We start from the raw sequence: 17,556 nt of genomic DNA, 5'->3' as shown, positions 1-17,556 counted from the left end.
TCACGCCTTCCTCGTATTCACCATTTATTCTTGAGAATTCTTGAGAGATTTGTGTATATCTATCTAGTGGAAGTTGTTAACCTTTCCCTCCCCTCAATTCTAACCTTGCCCAATTAATTAAATCCCTCACTCCAAGCCCAGAAAATTGTTGAAAATACAAAATCACCAAGTCAACCATGACCGATCCCAGCCACTGGCTTCCCCTTACCACCTCTAACGTCATTGCCGCCCATGCCCGGATAAAGCCCTACATCCACGAAACCCCAATCCTAACCAGTAAGACCCTCAACCGCATCGCATCCACACCACAGTCACCCGAGGCGCTCGCTGGCACGCCGTTCGAGGGCCAGCCGCCCGCGCAGCCGAAAATAAATTTCTTCTTCAAATGCGAGAATCTGCAGCGGATAGGCGCCTTTAAGGCGCGGGGGGCGTTCCATGCGCTACTGCGCGCTGTACAGGTTTTGGGGGAGGAGGAGGTGAGGCGGCGCGGGGTGGTTACGCATAGTTCTGGTAAATACTTTACTTCTGTCCTATAACTATACATACATCGTTTGGATTTCTACTCCGCAATTGAGAAATCGCAGGGCGTTTTCCTTCAACATGCATGCTACACACACCTCTCCAGCACAACCGGGAACTAACCAAGCTCTTCCCCCAATCCACAAAAACAGGAAACCACGCGCAGGCGCTCGCACTCGCCGCCTCCACCCTCTCCGTCCCCGCCTACATCGTCATGCCCTCCATCTCCACCCCGTCCAAGATCGAGGGCACCCGCGCCCACGGCGCAAAGGTGATCTTCTCCGGCTCCACCAGCCATGAGCGCGAAGCCGTCGTCGCCACCGTCATCGCCGAGACGGGCGCCATTCTCGTCCCGCCCTATGACCACCCCGACGTAGTCCTGGGCCAGGGCACGGTAGCCCTGGAGCTCGAGAAGCAGGTGCGGGAGCTGGTAGAGAACGGCGGCGCGGGGCTGAGCGTGCATGGCGGTAGGAGTGACAAGACGACAAACGAGGGCGCGAGGAACGGCAGGCCCGGCGTTCTGGACGCGGTGATCACGCCGCTTGGCGGCGCGGGGCTCACAGCCGGCGTAGCGACGTACTACGCTAGGCGGACGCCGAAGACGCTCGTGTTCGGGGCGGAGCCGTCGTTCCAGGGCGGCGACGACTGCCGGCGCGGGCTGGCAGCGGGGGCGCGGATCACGAGCGTGAAGACGCTGACGATCGCGGACGGGCTGCGCACGCCGGTTGGGGAGGTGGGGTGGGGGGTTGTTTCGGACGCGGAGAAGGTGCGGGGCGTGTATGCGGTGAGCGAGGGGCAGATTCGGGATGCGATGCGGCTTGTGCTGGAGAGGGTGAAGGTTGTGGTTGAGCCGTCGGCGGTGGTGGGGTTGGCGGTTTGTCTTTACGATGAGGGGTTTCGGCGGATGGTGGTGGAGGAGTGTGCGAGGGAGGGCAAGGAAGGGTGGGATGTTGGGGTTGTGTTTTCGGGGGGGAATACGACTGTGGAGAGAATCGGGGAGTTGTTTATGGGCGGGAAGGAGGAGGAGGAGAAGGAGAAGGAGAAGGAGGGATAGGTGTGGCGGGGTGAAATGTGCTGTACATAGGTATTTTCTATTCGTAGAGTGAGACTCATCTTCATATATTATGGTTCGTAGTTTATACAAGGTATTTAATTTAATAAAAGCGCGTTCTACCCCTCCATATCCCCATTCCCATATTCGCCCTCATCGATCCATCTAATTCCTCCTCCGCCCGTGAGCGAAAAACCAAACAGTCTCTCTGCCATCGCCTCCATCTCCCCATCCCTCTCCCTACCCAATCCATGCCCATCCACCCACCCTACAACTTTCCCCCTTTTCACAACTCTCTGCCTCTCTCGCGCCTCCCGCTTAGCTTCCTCCAGAGTCAAAAAGGGCGCAAACGGGCGTACAACATCCCGCTGCACAATAACTCTACACGTAGGGAACGAGGCCCACGGTCTGGGTAGGTGTGGCCGAATGGAAGGCCGATGGGATGTGTACAGCGGAGTACAAGTTGTTGATGCAGGGACCACATGAGATGTGCTGTAGGATGTGCGCGGCTTGGCCCGCAGTAACCCCCACGTGGTGAAAACGAGCGGACAGGAGAAAGTATGCTGTAGGGAGCGGAGGGCGTGGATGATTTGGCGTGGGAGCAGAGATTGGACGGTGGCCGTATTTGTCTCCGTATCATTGTGGTCCTGATTCTGATTCTGGACCTGGGCCCACCGCGCCCTCTCCTCGCGCACGCCAGGAATGCTAAGAACTTCCATCTCCCGTCTATCCTGCCAGTAAAATGCGCTGGCACTATCGAGCAGGATGGAGTGGAGTGGACGGGAATGCGAGGCATGTTTATGCATCCCCTCCCCTTCCCCCTCTATCGTGCCCGTGCCACGAAGCAGATAGTGTTCTATACTCTGTATCGTAGCCAAGAGAGACGCAGAAGATTGCGGGCGAAAGATATGAACGTGAGAAAGGGCGGTATGCAGCAATTGATCAATATCGTCATCTCCATCTCCGTCTCCATTCCCACCTTCGTAATGGCTTCCAGTCACAGGCAACGATATCCCCTGCTCCACCGCCCTCTCCAGCACAATCCCCTTCGCGACCTCACGCAGTCTTACGGCATCGAACCGGCAATCGGTATCGAGATATACGATGGCGCTATTACGGCCGGGAAGAGCGACGTTGCGGTATGTACCTGGTAGGACAGCGACGGCGGTGATGTAGTAGAGCAGATGGGTCTTGCCGTCTGCGGAGGACGGGGAGGTGATTTCGAGAACGGGCTGGCGGGGTGTGTATGTGGTGGATGTATGTGATAAGGAGTGGGAGATGCGGAGTATGTCGTCGAGGGGCTTTATACCCAGAGGTGCATATTGGGGAGACGTCGGTGGAGGGGAGTGGAGGTGGTGCAGCGTGTGGAGGAACTGTGGTATATCAATCAGCATGTCATATCATAACATATATATATATCGGTATCGGATATTTACCTCCGCCAAATTCTCTTCCTTCACCTCGCTCAGCAACCGCTCCGCATGAGCTCGGATTTGATCACCGCCAGCGTCCACGTTCATACTGAGGCTCATCGTCGTTCATGCTTCGGCACCCCTCCACCAAGCAACCAGCTCACTCGCATTCCATTGTTCCATATGCACGCGCGAGCAATGCCCCTGATGTGTGTGGTGCTATACACTGGGTGTGGTTGGGAGTTATTCGGAGAAGAATGTTGATTATTTGGTTTATGTAAAGAGGGCAAAGCCTCAACTCGTGGAGGTTTCTCCGAACTCCGCAAATTGCCAATTCTTATCACCTCCAACTTTTATAACAACTTCAACTAACTATTTATTTCGCCTTTCAATAACACATCTTACGCTGCAGTCGATACCTCATCCCAAACGACCCTCTTGATCCATCCCGCCAATTCATTCCGCAATGTCCTCCCTAACCCAGCCCTTCCCCACCTCCGCCCTTCCCACCGCCGTCCAAACAACCACAAAAAACTTCCAAGAAACCGCCCGAAAACCACCTGCGGTGAATCTCTCCCAATGCGCTCTGATGGAGATGGTGCAGTACTCGTGTAATCCGCCGGAAAAGGGCCCGCCACAGGGAGCGGCTGGCAGTGTGATTGAGTGCGAGAGTGTGGTTCGATTGTTTCGGAGGTGAGAATGACATATACTTCCCATACACTCGTATAGTATATTTATCAGGATTGGACTGATTTCTGTTTTTGCGGCAGGTGTGCGGGTGGGCTTACGGTTGAGACTACGACGTGGGAGAGGATAGGGAAGGGGAAAAAAAAGGAAGCAGGAGAGGGACCGAAATGAAGGTCCTAAAATTACTGCAGCAAGGAAGAGATTACGAATAAATGTGAGATGATATACTCGACGACGCCATTAGGGCATGCAAGATCTTCTAAATATCTGCTATGTCCACTCCCAAAAGCCAAGGCCAACCCCAACTGGAACACCGTGCATCGCATATGAACAATCGACAAAACAAATCCGTGGATGAAAGCAGCCGCGCCGAAACAGAAAAATCAAGTCCACTCAACCCCTCTGCTGAACTAACGTCCCTCTGGCCCCTTTATCATTATTACTATGGACCATGCGCTGATCCGTCTTGCGCACATCCGCCCTCGTCTGCTTCCGCCAATAGACTTTATCACAATTCACAATCGGACTCAACTCGAGCTTGCCATTGTCAGGAATCTTCAACGATGATGGCAACGCTAAACCTGCATCACTCGCTGCCCTTCCCCCGCCGCCAACGCCTACAACCCCCCTAACAGTCTTTTCAAACATACTCTCCATATTCTCCAGCCGACGCCCCCACAATCTCTTTCCGGCCCCGCCCCTGCCCTCGCCCTCGCCCTCGCCCTCGCCCTCGCCATGGCCATCACCATTCGCATCCGCGCCATCTCGAACGACCAATCCCTCCCTTCCGGCCCTGGCCAACTTCCTCAACGCCTCCTCCCCCAGGCGGCCTTCCTCCGTAGCCTTCTCTCGAATCTTCCTCGGGTCCGTCTCTCTGGCCGTAAACACCGGCGTCGCCCGGTAAGTATGCCTGCCGGGGAAATTGGGGAAGTGTTTGGGGATATGCACATTCAGCTGGCGGTGCGCGGTGCCGCTGAGTTCTGGGCCGAGGAAGGGGAGGTCTACGGCTGCAGTGGGGGATGAGGGGGGTGGGGAGGGGAGGGAGGGTTTTTGTTTGTGTTGCTGTCGAAGCGAGGGTGTTAGGTATTCGTGCAGCTCGTCGAGATGGATATTTGTATTACGGAGGGCGTGTTCGAAATCGGGAGGGATAGGTTGCATGCGACGGCAGGAGGACATGGACTGGCGGGTGTAGGAGAGAATGTGGAGGATGTCTAGATCCTTACGTCAATATATCGTGCTCTACCTATTTACAAGCTGCGTATAAATGCAAAATATCAAATACAAAAAATACATACACTCCTCAACTGCACTTCTAAAGCTATCCAGTGCAACGGGGTCGGCATGGGTAAAGCCGCAGTCCCGCAGAAGGATGCCAATGGACAGTTTGAGCAAGGTATCAACGGTGCTTGTATCGGTGAAGGCGGAATCGGGCAGGAGGTCTGGTTTCATGCGTGTCTGGAGCCGGTGGTGGTGGCGGTATCCACGACGTTGTCGTTTTGTAGCAAGATGGTCTGTGGATTCTGCATCTAAGGGAGATGAGGGTCGTTTTGTGGGCGAGGAGGCCGAAGCGGTTGGAGGAGGAGGGATACTCATATTGGAGGGTGCAGTTGGCGACAGGATGAGGCCGGGGGGATTTGAAGCTGGACGGTGCGGTGCGGAGAGCGCGTCGGAAGAGAGATTAAGTCAAATATTTCTTGACATCAGAGGTGCTGTTCCTCCACGCGGTAGTACACTACATGATGGGCTCGCGTTGTTCTTGATTGTAGCTAGTCGCATTCTGTGGAACAATAAATTCTAGGAGCTGTTAGAGTATGTCACGTGATGAGAACGGCGCAGGTTAAGGTTGTCAAAGGTTGTCACTCTCGTTGAATACTAGAAGGGGACGATGGCTCACTGGCAGGCTTTGACAGTGCATACCCAGGAACCTCCCGTACTGAAGAATGGAATAAAACGTTGCAGTCCTTCAGGCGCCCAGTTGCTTTTTTATCTACTCATCTGCTCCGCAAATCCCCAAATAAGATCCTCCCATCTGATCAAGAGCTAAAGATCACCACTAGTTATTCCGCATTGCCTCTCAATAGATAGTAACTAAATACTAAGTTGAGCGCCGCATTGTCTGAATGCAATAGAAATAAAGTAGCGAGGACAAAACAAACAGGATTAGCCTCTCTTTTCTCTGACATGTAAGTCGCCCTACATCAATGTTTAAACCCCAAGAACCAGGTGGGTATCTGTCTTCATGATTCCAGAGAATGCTCAGGCGCAGTAACTCTTGCACTTGCAGGTTGATATTGGAAAATCACCCCATCGCTCGTGGTGTCCCTACAACATATCTCAAGGCCCACCGTCCCCTGCAGCAAATCCAAGGGGACCGAGTATGATAACTAAGAGGTACGGGTGAAGAAGGTACACCATGAGCAAGGTGGTCTCCTCCAGGTGATCAAACGAATACTAATCTGATGCTCGTTTGATGGACGGGTGTCAATGACGATGTTGATGAGCAGGAATATATATGCCTTTGACCATTCACAGGGCAACGATACATCAGGTATACTGGTGCCCAGAATGCCCAAATGATGGTTCAGAGTCAGCTTAGCTATCAGCTGGTATAGGAATCTGTGCCATATATATAATAAATTGCCCACAGAGACATCAAAACTCTTCTATGAATGAAAATATCCTATCTGTAGAGGTTCTAAAATGTCACCTGGGCAGGCTACCAGTATTAGTAATAATCCCCCACGTGATCATCGGCGCCGTGTTGATCCGCAGCCATCTCCAACATTCCAACATATCCACTCTGGTCTGGTCGCCTTCGATCCACAAACGCCTTTGCAGCAAACTGCTACAGCTATATCAGCTCCCTGTCTATCGCACTCCAACTGCAATACTCATTAGCCTGCTAGGGCCTCACTCGCACTCTACCCTTTCATCCCACCCAATTGCGGAGCAATGTCCGCCATCCAGCCCATCACGGGTGTAAGTTTCTTCGCAAATTTCCAATTCAATTCGCATTTGCCGGAACAATTTGGCTCTCCTCACTCTCAACTGGACTGTTATGCTAATTGGCATATATATAGATGCTCCGTCGGGGTCTTGTGCTGGATCTCAGCACTGCGTTCGGTAGGTTTTGATTCTCGATTTGATCACTTTTCAGGAGCAGGAAGTTTTCCACGCGTTCCCCGGCGCGGGAGTGGGATTCTCTAAATGGATACTATATATATACGATCGCCATTCCTACCCCGATATCAATGCTCACCGAAATTCATTCCCCTACCCCATCAAATCATCACCCACATCAAAAAACTTCGGCTAATTCCTCCGTCCAATATAGGCCTCGGAACCACTTTCGGCTACCTATTCTGGTACGGTAAGTATCAATATGTGCCCGCATTCTTCTCATGTGATGGTCAATGTATCTGACTCGTGCCTAAAACAAGGCTACCACCTCCCCCGCGTCCGGGCCCGTGACCGCCTCTACGCCCGCCTCGAAACCGAGCGTGCCCAAGGCCTTCTGAATTAGAAGTCGACGATGACAACCACACCAACAAAAATACAAAAGAAGGCGGGGGAGGGGAAGACAAGATAGGATAAAGGAAATAATAACAACAAACGGAATGTCCGCTCAAGCCTAATCCACCCTCTACCTTAAAATTGGAATTCCAACCGTAGCGCGTATCGAAACGAGGCGTGGATAAACGGGGTACTCCCGCATCTTGCATGTGCATGTACATTGTATATATAACTATGAAATCAGAATTGAAAAGCTTTTCCCTCTACTCCAATCCGCTCTATCTGTTCGTCGTATCTCTATCTTGACAGAACAGAACCAGAAACAGAGCTCGTTCTTCTTTCATTCTCCAATAACATGTGAGATTGGGCGGCCCTTGCTTGTTTTCCATTTTCCCCTTTGTTTCCTTCCTTCCAGCTTTTTGCTTTTGATCTGTTTCAATCTCCTCTTTGTTGGTTACTGGATGTTTGCTGTGTGTGATATGTATGTTGCAATCTGTATATATACGGTCATATCAGAAAGGAAATATTAAAAAAAAAAAAAAAAAAAAAAAAAAAAAAAAAAAAAAAAAAATCATGAGATTTCAGTTTATTATCATGCCAATGTTCATTAAACAAAACTACTCCATCTGCTGGCAGTCCTCGTTTGTTAGTTCGAGGCGGAAATTGGACGATTCTGTTGGTATATAGCACCGCGCAATAGAGCCGAGTATGGGTGGGGGATGTACGACATTTGTGGGGATGTATGCATTACTAGTAGACAGAATCTCTCTCCCCCCCCCCCTAACCTGAAGAGTAAAAGAACTGACCAAGAGATATTAGATATTTTCAATAGCATACATCATCCATCCATCCATCCACCCATCTATCTATCTATCTCAACAATCACCACTAAACAAAACCTAACAGCGTACATGCACTTGCTCTCTTCGATTCGCTTTTCCGCTCCTCGCTCTGGATGTAAGAAATTACCTCTCGGTATTCCCATTGGCTTTGTGCCTTAATTTAGCCATAAATCCAATCCATCGATGTCGCAATACCCAACCGATGTGGGCATGGATGGATATGCCAACGGTTCCTATACTGCATCTCCTCAGACTAGTTTCCGCTGCTGCCTTCATGTCCTATTCGCAGTAGTATCTCGTAGTTCCTGCAGCCTTTCCACTCCGGTTCTAATGGGGAAAATCCATAACCCGGATAAGTAATATAGAAGTTGTCCGCACCCGTGCTGGCAACCACACGGCCCTAAACTACTTATTGAGCTTTAAAACGGCCGGCATGAAGCCCCTAACCCCATTACTAAGCCACACCCGGTCATTCTTCCCTTCCAATCGCTGCAGCTCTTCGACCCTCACAACCTCCTCCACACACATCTGCGCTGTAAGTGCATAGCGCCTCGACGTCCCCGCATTCCCACCGCTGGACAGCGGCGGTGTTACCCAATAATAGCCGGGGTCATCTACTGAGTTACAATCACCATCACCCGTCTCCCCAGGCACAGACGTAGATCCTGGTGCCGCAGCCGGGCCAGGACCCTGTCTTCGCCATCGTCGGAAATATACAGTGGTGATGCTGCCCTCCATCACCTCGCCAGCGGGGTTATACAACAACACCTCCGTCTTATCATGCGGGGACGTGATTCCCGCGCGCTCGCGGGATGCCGTGTACTGATCTCGTACCGTCGTTTTGTGGCGCGTGAAGAGTGAGGGGCTGGTCGGTTGGGTGTCCAATCGTAGCGTCCACGTTTCTATCCTTTCAGTGGAGGCGGTTCCGGAATATACCCCATCCGCGTTGCGGGGAAAGAGGCGGGAGAAATCTGGCTTTTCCGGCAGGACGAATATACTCGGTGCTGAGGAGGGGTTGGGTAAGATTGGAACAGCTTCGACGGTGATGACGCCGACGGCATTGAGGAGGACGCGTATGCGCCAGGGATGTGTTGGGTTAGATTGAGTATGTTCATTGACTTTCTGGGCGAGTTGCGCAACGCCTGTTTCTCGAGGCTGTTGTTGGAGGAGTGTAATTGCGGCCGGCCATTCGAAGTCGACGGCAGCGGCAAGGAGGCGGTCATAGTGATAGCTGAGGAGGTAATAGGGGGAGGTTTTGGGGGCCGGATAGGTGTCCGGTATATGAGGAATTCTGGGGAGATCTGGGTCATAGCGGAGAGTGGAGGTGATTTGAAAGTTGTGGGATTCTGGGGGTGTTTGAGATGGTTGCATTGTGAGAATGAGAGGGGAGATGTGGAAGGAGGGGAAATGTTATTCTGTTTCTCTTCTGTTTGGGAGCAATCCTTTCCAAGATGCCAATCTAGCTTGGAGCATCATATACAAGTCAATTCAGTAATTTGCGCTCTGATGCAGTCATGTATATTGTTATTTTGCTCAATCCGTTTGTTGATGTGGGGCATCAGATGTCTTTGCTGACTCAGCAACTCTATCCAATGCCTGTATGCAATCATTGTTACAATTGTCCGAACAGCAATGCCATCTACTCACGACTGGCATGCTAGGTAGTCAATGCCGCCCTCTCCCCCCACCTACATGACGCTCCGTCCCGAGTCGAATGCATCGCTGGCTCCACGACCTCACCTAGCTCAGCTAAAATGGGACCATGGTGTAGCGAACGACTATCTCAGCCCCTCCCTCTTGAAATGCCACTGGGCAGAGCATGCGTCGTAAAGGGCCTACAAGACGTCACGACCCGCTAGACAATGAGCGCTTGTTTCGCCAATCACCCGACCTTATCCCCCGCCAGTACTTCAGCGGCAACGCTCCGTCCAGCGAGGCGAAGGAAATTGAGCTCTGAGGCCGGGTCGTCAGAACGACCAAAGCGAAGATGACAAGCAAGAATGTCAATGCCATAGCGATGACCCAGGTGGGAGCTGCAGGGGGCAGGAGTCTACCACGTCTGTTTCTCGAACCCTTCTGAGTGGGCGGGTACGCGGTCGCCAAACTCGCTGCCGCGACACCTACTATAATACCATATGCTGCGGTATTTTTTTTCCTGCTGAGAGGTTGTGCATTTGGCATCATCACTCTGCCGCAAGTTGGCGGGTCTCGGGGAGGGAGCTGGCGGAGGAATCGTCAATGATGCCAGCGGCGTAGAGTTGCACTGCACCTCAGCCAGCATGTTGACTTTCTTTGAAATTTGAGCATTAGAGCAGAACTTGACCTCTGCAGCCTCTTCCTTGAAGAATGGAGGAGGGAGATCTCCCCCGCTCCCAGTCATCAGTGTGCATGGATGGATACTCATAGCACCCACGTGTATGATGATTGACGAAGCGGGCATTTGGACAGGACAAAGGGTGATATTGGAAGATAAACCATTGAGTACGGAGTGGAATGCATTCTTTTCTCGTCTCAATTGCAATTTCCCCCCTGCTTTAGTTTCACTTGGCTAACCTTCGGACCTTATCCAGTCCTATCATATACTTCCTCCTTCAGCCCTATAGCGCCTTGTGATGCCAGTGTCCGCTGTGATCAGGTACGCTGTAGGTCATGGCCTCGCTTCCCGCTCCTCTGCCACCCCTTCTTCTGCCTGAGGGCTGAACTGGGGAAAGGAGTATCCACAAAGTTACCGTAGCATCATCCAATTGTGGTGGTCCGCAGACGAGTGTCCCAAAAAAAGAGGCATCGGACAGCCACCGCTTGTCGAAGGCCGAAACCGGCTGCAAGGGCGGAAGAAAATGGGTACGATATGCTAAAAATATTGAGGGTTTCTTTCTACATCATTCGATCAGGGACAAGCTCCGCTTCCGCCTAACCTCAGGACGCTTGAGCCTGATAATGAGAGTGCTGCATCTTTCCTTCAGCCATCCGTTATATCAGTCAGCGCTGTCATCAAGTAGTTAAAGTTCATCAAAGATTCCTCCGATGCCGACGCCTACTCCGTACATGCGCCTCCACAGAGCCTTCACAGCCACCAGCCACATCCATCCAGGTACCCGCGACACAGCCAGCCAGCTGAGACAGGCGTTAAGAGGTAGTTTATCAGAAATCGTAAGCCGTTTAGCTACTTAGGAGCTAGTTAGTTAGCCAGCTCTCGTACGCTGTGGTTCCCCACTACTATGTATGCTGCGGCTGGCGGTCGCAGTGTATAGATGGTGGATTGGGTGGCCACGCCCGCTGTGGGCCGAGCCACCCCACCACACCCACGGGTATACATATCACTATGAGCGCAACCATTTAACACATGGTTACGTTGGCTTTTTGCTATGTATAACCTATGGTCATAGTGCTATCTTATCACAACGCGAAAGAATAACCAAGAACCGGTTAGCCAGAAAGCGTCGAATCATGTTTAGATCTGCGCTTGAAATACCATCCCAGTCGCATTATTCTGGGGGATGAATTTTCTGCATGGGGCAGCACAGTACAGACGTTACAGGCGGTACAGTACCGTATTGTAATACCGTTTCTCAGCTCGATGCCCGCAGACGGGCCCCGCTCTCGCTGGCTGGGAGCCTGGGTGGTTCATGCAGTCGGAGTCAGGGGGAGCCACACACAGCAACTATATTTCGATGCAGTGGGGGATGGTCATGGCCGATGGACGGTGCTGGCTGTTGGTTGTTGGTTGTTAGGTGTTGGCTGTTGGTGTCTCGTGTCTTGTGGTTGGTGTCCTGGTGACAAATGAGAGAGATAGAGAGAGAGAAGAGATGTCCATGCAGAGAGATGCTTTTGAGGTCTACCCAGCCAAGTCGCTTCCTCCTCTTCTTTTCTTTGACAGGACATGATCCCCATCATCGGTTGAGAGAGATGGTCAATATCTAACTATCATCCATCGCTCCAAATTGCAACATTCAATCCACCCACAGCGGAGTATGGAGCACATGCAACCAACCCATGCACGGTCCCCAAAAGGCACCCCTGAACCGTGATTGACAAATCGAACTGACCAGACAGGCATTGCTCACAGCTCTCACCTGAACAATCGACACGCATAAAAGTTGGTGGATGGCAAGACAATTGATTCATCTTCATATGAGCTTTATTTATTTATCCCAACCAGTAATAAATTCCAAAATTCCAAAATCCCAAAATTCCAAAATTCCAAAAATCCGGCTTGGTTTTGCCTCCCCCTTTTGGCCCTGAATAACGGGAAGGTTAAGTTACATAGTAAAACCGGGTTGAACAAAAGTTTCGAGGATCGCAACCAGACAAATTAGACCAGGATCTCTTGACTTCCCGTCTTTCGGCTAAGAATAGACTTTTTTTTTCTTTTTGGCAACGAAATTCTGGTACAAGTTTTATCTCTGGCGGGTTTCAGATATGTGGGGACATTATCGGGAATGAAATTCTTTTTTTTTTTTTGTTTTTTTCCTTTTTGACTGGACTGCTCTCAAACTCATGTGATAATACCACAGACAATAGGTATCGCAGCGAGCATCCTGACTTGACTGCTGAGAAGTGATCTTGTCGCTGCAAACGGAGGCGACTAACGGACGAACAGCCTCGCAGGATGCATGCATGAATACAGCAAGTAGCTGCAGAGGTCATCACATTATGATGTCCTCCACGCCCGTTTTCCGTCCTTCAGATACATCCATCCCTCCATATGCATATACATATACATATACATATGTGTCGTGATGTGACGGTGCCGCGCGCAGTATGAATGAATCGCTGCCTCTAAGTATGTTCGTTTGTCTGCCTGTATGCAGTCTAACTGTGCGTGCAGTTGATGCCGGACGAAGTCCTCGCGGAAACGTTTAATGGTGAAATTAAACTGAGTAAATGGCAGAATCACCACCATGTGGCCCTTTCCTTCCGGCTAGAGGAGGCAGAGGAAAGGCTGATTGAGCGAGGGGGAAGGGGGAGCATTATCCAGCCTGAGATGAGCTGGGCCTGGGCGGAGACTACCATTGAGTAGAGTTGTGAAGTATCGGTCTATGCTCGATGGAAGCAACGTAGCTGGCTCACCTGGTTGGAAATCCAAACGGCGAGTATATATCCATTTTCCAGATATGTGGGCATGTTATCGACATACGCTGTATATCTACCTACTGTATGGTAATAATCTGTATTCTACCCACCAAACGCGGCTGAACAAAGAAAGTTACGGTAAATTTCACGCTAGTTGCCAGCCAGAAGCTGGGTACGGCTCCTGTACTCTGTACTGTCCGGCCATACCATACCATACCATACCATATCGTACCATATCACGTTCATCCACCCGTTTGCCCCCTAAGGAAAATCATCATCATCGCCTTTTCGGGCCTGTATCTTACCTTTTTGTTTTTTTTTTTTTACTATTTTTTTACTATTTTTTTTTTTTATACTTTTTCTTTTCTATTTCTATTTTTATTTCGCTGCTTATTCTCGTTGGTCTTGTCCAGCAAGCCTGAGAATATCAAGCGCTCGTCTGTGGTTTGTTTTCATCCGTTGCCCTGCTTCGTGTCCGCTGCTCCCTTAGCTGCCTGTGGCTTCTACCCCTAAAAAAGAACTTCTGTGTTGTTTTCTCTTCTTCTGTTGCTGCTCTGTTCTCGCTCGTCTCTCTTCTCTTTTCTCTGCCTCTCTTCCTCCTCTCGACCTCGATCCATCCATCCATTCTCCCCTCTATCCTTCTATCCGCTTCATCAACCCGGCCTCTCGTTTTGACGGCGGCCACAGCTCCCTCATCATGGCCTATCCAGGCTCGAACTCTCCAGGGGGGTACGGCGATGGCCATCGACTCCATGACCTCCCATCTGGCAGCGTGAGCAAACACTCTTTCCTATGTATATGCATATGATATAGATATAGGTATAGGTATACATTTATATACATATATAAGAGAGCGTGTGTGTCTCTGTGTGTGTGTCTGTTGTGTGTGGATCTGTATATATACATACATATATACACATCGAGATATTCAGCATTGGTTCCCCCTGGTCGCGGGCCACGGTATCATTTGTTTCACGATGATATCCTCTCAACACAGGAACACCCCTTGCTAACTTACCCCTTAAATCGCTCCAGCAATATAATCTTCCCGCCGAACACGATGCCTCCCAATCGCTCCTCCACCAAAACCAAGGCCCATTCAGCGGCCCCTTTGATGACCCCCAACACCACCACCGCGGTGGCTCTCCTGTCCGACCCCCCTCCGGATACAGCCTGACAGAATCCTACGTAACCGACCATCCCCAAGCTCAAGATCACTACGGCGGCCACATGGAAAATCCCGCCGCTGGCTTTGGTGTTCCGGGTCGGGTTCCATCCCCCTATACCCGCAGTGAGACCTCCTCCACGGAGGCCTGGCGTCAGCGCCAGGCGCCCAGCAATCTGCGCCGTTATGCCACCAGGAAAGTCAAACTGGTTCAAGGCTCCGTTCTCAGTGTCGATTATCCCGTTCCCAGTGCCATTCAGAATGCCGTGCAGGCTAAATACCGCAATGATCTCGAGGGTGGTAGTGAGGAATTCACTCATATGCGATGTAGGATTTTGTCCCTAATTTCTTTTTCTTTTTTATTCTTTGTTCTCTTTTACTTCCCTCTGCTTTGGTTTATGGTCGTCTCCTTGCTGATTTGCTGCTGCCATCTTAGACACCGCCGCTACCTGTGATCCCAACGAGTTCACTCTGCACAATGGGTACAATCTGCGCCCGGCGATGTATAACCGTCATACCGAACTGCTGATCGCTATTACCTATTACAATGAAGACAAAATGCTTACTTCGCGCACCCTGCACGGCGTAATGCAAAATATCCGTGACATCGTGAACCTCAAGAAGTCCGAGTTCTGGAACAAAGGTGGACCTGCTTGGCAAAAAATCGTTGTCTGTCTGGTCTTCGATGGAATCGACCCTTGCGACAAAGACACCCTCGATGTGCTGGCCACAATCGGAATCTACCAGGATGGCGTGATGAAAAAAGATGTCGATGGAAAGGAAACCATCGCCCACATTGTCAGTACAGATATGATATCCGTAGCCCAATTTTTTGCGCCTTCTAACTTCTACACTGTACTAACTTCCCGTCTAGTTTGAATACACCACCCAACTCTCAGTCACCGCAAATCAGCAACTGATCCGACCGCACGATGATGGCCCATCGACGCTTCCCCCTGTGCAGATGATGTTCTGCTTGAAACAAAAGAACAGTAAGAAAATCAACTCTCACAGATGGCTGTTCAATGCCTTTGGCCGAATCCTCAACCCAGAAATCTGCATCTTGCTCGACGCGGGTACGAAGCCGGGTCATAAATCCCTCCTGGCACTGTGGGAGGCCTTCTATAACGACAAAGATCTGGGCGGCTCCTGCGGTGAAATCCACGCTATGTTGGGCAAAGGCTGGAAAAACCTCATCAACCCTCTTGTTGCAGCGCAAAACTTCGAATACAAAATCAGTAACATCCTGGATAAACCTCTGGAATCCTCCTTCGGCTACGTCAGCGTGTTGCCCGGTGCCTTCTCTGCCTACCGCTTCCGTGCAATCATGGGCAGACCTCTCGAACAGTACTTCCACGGTGACCATACACTCTCCAAACAACTCGGTCCCAAGGGTATCGAGGGCATGAACATTTTCAAGAAGAACATGTTCTTGGCCGAGGATCGGATTCTGTGTTTCGAACTTGTGGCCAAGGCCGGGTCCAAATGGCATCTGTCCTACGTCAAGTCGTCCAAGGGCGAGACTGACGTGCCCGAGGGAGCCCCCGAATTCATCGGCCAGCGTCGTCGGTGGCTCAACGGCTCGTTCGCAGCTAGTATCTACTCATTGATGCATTTTGGCCGAATGTATAAGAGCGGCCATAACCTTCTGCGCATGTTCTTTTTCCATATTCAGATGATCTACAATACGTGCACCGTTATCATGGCTTGGTTTGCGCTTGGTATGTGTTGTTCAACAATATATGTCTTTGTTCCTCCGAACAATGACATCCTTCTTTCAACTTCCACCTTCTTGCGTCTATTGTCTCCAAACACTAACATGTTCTAGCTTCATACTGGCTCACAACTTCCGTCATCATGGACCTCGTCGGAAGCCCTCCCGCTCCAGAATCTGGCAGCACGCAGAGGGCATTCCCATTCGGCAATACCGCCACTCCGATTGTCAACACCGTTCTGAAGTACTTGTATCTGGCCTTCCTCCTCTTGCAGTTTATTTTGGCTTTGGGTAACCGGCCTAAAGGGTGAGTTTGCATAATTCTCGTAGTCAACTAAGGGGAGCTTCAGAATTATCCAATTCGTGGCATTGATATTTTCATTGCCCTTCTCCCCGGCGAGATTCCCAGCGTTGAGCTCCCATATATGCGTTAGATGATACTGATAGCGCCCCTCAGATCTAAACACTCGTACATCACCTCCTTCGTCTTATTCGGCATTATCCAATTGTACATCATTATCTTATCCATGTACCTAGTCGTCCGCGCCTTTAGCGGTGGCACACTCGCCTTCACAACAGACAAAGGTATCGGCGAATTCCTCAAGTCCTTCTTCAGCTCCGAAGGACCAGGAATCATCATCATCGCCCTCGCCGCTACCTTCGGCCTCTATTTCGTCGCCTCCTTCATGTACCTCGACCCCTGGCACATGTTCACCTCCTTCCCGGCCTACCTCCTGATCATGTCCTCGTACATCAACATCCTGATGGTCTACGCCTTCAGCAACTGGCACGATGTGTCGTGGGGCACAAAGGGTGCGGACAAAGCCGACGCTCTGCCCTCTGCCCAAACGCAAAAGGAAGAAGACGGCAAAGCTGCTGTGATCGAGGAGATCGACAAGCCGCAGGCGGATATCGACAGCCAGTTTGAAAGCACCGTGAAGCGGGCGCTGACGCCGTACGTGGAGCCAAAGGTGAAGGAGGGGAAGTCGCTGGATGATTCGTATAAGAGTTTCCGCACGCGGTTGGTGACGCTGTGGCTGTTCTCGAATGGCATTCTTGCCGTGGCCATTACTAGCGAGGATGTGAACAAGTTTGGATTCACGGTAGGTCTTCCCCTTCCTCTTTTGTTTTCTTCACCCTCTGAGGAAAAAAAAAAAAAAAAAAAAATCTGCTAACGTGTTCTTCCCACAATCCAGTCCCGAGCAACCAGCCGAACCACGCATTTCTTCCAGGCCCTCCTGTGGGCGACCGCAGCGCTCTCCCTCATCCGCTTCACCGGCGCATGCTGGTTCCTTGGCCGGACGGGAATTATGTGCTGCTTCGCGAGAAGATAGTCCATTTTGGCTCTGTTGGATTTTCTATATATTTTGTTCGGTGGTGCAAAAATCTTTTGCTTCCCTTTTTCCTTTTCTCTTTCGGGTGACCCTTTTGTTGCGGACGACGGCACGAAACCCGGAATAATATAAGACAAGGATGGGGGAGAAGAAAGCATGAAGATCGAAGATCGAATATCGAAAATTGAAGGGAGAAGAAAGGAAATGACAAGAAACTGGCAGCTGCCGCTTGGCCAACTGTTGGAA

The 17,556-nt window shown here is 50.9% G+C and overlaps 7 protein-coding genes across 7 annotated transcripts; 4 read left to right on the top strand and 3 right to left on the bottom strand.

Moving 5' to 3' along the window:
• Positions 1–176: 176 nt before the first annotated feature.
• Positions 177–1,573, top strand: HCAG_08889 (conserved hypothetical protein; the record flags this gene model as incomplete). The annotated part of the gene is made up of 2 exons (XM_001536175.1): positions 177–510; positions 672–1,573. The coding sequence occupies 2 exons, from the start codon at positions 177–179 to the stop codon at positions 1,571–1,573; spliced, it is 1,236 nt and encodes a 411-aa protein (XP_001536225.1).
• A 283-nt stretch (positions 1,574–1,856) lies between these two features.
• Positions 1,857–3,102, bottom strand: HCAG_08888 (predicted protein; the record flags this gene model as incomplete). Its single annotated transcript, XM_001536174.1, has 3 exons — positions 1,857–1,892; positions 1,930–2,943; positions 3,007–3,102. 3 exons carry the CDS (start codon positions 3,100–3,102, stop codon positions 1,857–1,859), a joined length of 1,146 nt encoding a protein of 381 aa, XP_001536224.1.
• A 346-nt stretch (positions 3,103–3,448) lies between these two features.
• Positions 3,449–3,679, top strand: HCAG_08887 (predicted protein; the record flags this gene model as incomplete). The annotated part of the gene is made up of 1 exon (XM_001536173.1): positions 3,449–3,679. One exon carries the CDS (start codon positions 3,449–3,451, stop codon positions 3,677–3,679), a length of 231 nt encoding a protein of 76 aa, XP_001536223.1.
• A 383-nt stretch (positions 3,680–4,062) lies between these two features.
• On the bottom strand, positions 4,063–5,262 carry HCAG_08886 (predicted protein; the record flags this gene model as incomplete). Its single annotated transcript, XM_001536172.1, has 2 exons — positions 4,063–4,880; positions 4,965–5,262. The coding sequence occupies 2 exons, from the start codon at positions 5,260–5,262 to the stop codon at positions 4,063–4,065; spliced, it is 1,116 nt and encodes a 371-aa protein (XP_001536222.1).
• Positions 5,263–6,621: 1,359 nt separating this feature from the next.
• HCAG_08885 (predicted protein) lies at positions 6,622–7,192 on the top strand (the record flags this gene model as incomplete). The annotated part of the gene is made up of 4 exons (XM_001536171.1): positions 6,622–6,648; positions 6,750–6,792; positions 7,004–7,039; positions 7,110–7,192. The coding sequence occupies 4 exons, from the start codon at positions 6,622–6,624 to the stop codon at positions 7,190–7,192; spliced, it is 189 nt and encodes a 62-aa protein (XP_001536221.1).
• A 1,237-nt stretch (positions 7,193–8,429) lies between these two features.
• Positions 8,430–9,395, bottom strand: HCAG_08884 (predicted protein; the record flags this gene model as incomplete). Its single annotated transcript, XM_001536170.1, has 1 exon — positions 8,430–9,395. One exon carries the CDS (start codon positions 9,393–9,395, stop codon positions 8,430–8,432), a length of 966 nt encoding a protein of 321 aa, XP_001536220.1.
• Positions 9,396–13,794: 4,399 nt separating this feature from the next.
• Positions 13,795–17,310, top strand: HCAG_08883 (chitin synthase B; the record flags this gene model as incomplete). The annotated part of the gene is made up of 8 exons (XM_001536169.1): positions 13,795–13,869; positions 13,948–13,968; positions 14,133–14,589; positions 14,699–15,060; positions 15,137–15,983; positions 16,091–16,283; positions 16,434–17,079; positions 17,173–17,310. The coding sequence occupies 8 exons, from the start codon at positions 13,795–13,797 to the stop codon at positions 17,308–17,310; spliced, it is 2,739 nt and encodes a 912-aa protein (XP_001536219.1).
• Between the last annotated feature and the right edge of the window lie 246 nt (positions 17,311–17,556).

The sequence above is a fragment of the Histoplasma capsulatum genome, genomic scaffold (genome assembly GCF_000149585.1).
Source record: "Histoplasma capsulatum NAm1 scaffold_13 genomic scaffold, whole genome shotgun sequence".
Taxonomy (NCBI): domain Eukaryota; kingdom Fungi; phylum Ascomycota; class Eurotiomycetes; order Onygenales; family Ajellomycetaceae; genus Histoplasma; species Histoplasma mississippiense.
This window is presented reverse-complemented; position numbering and strand designations above follow the sequence as displayed.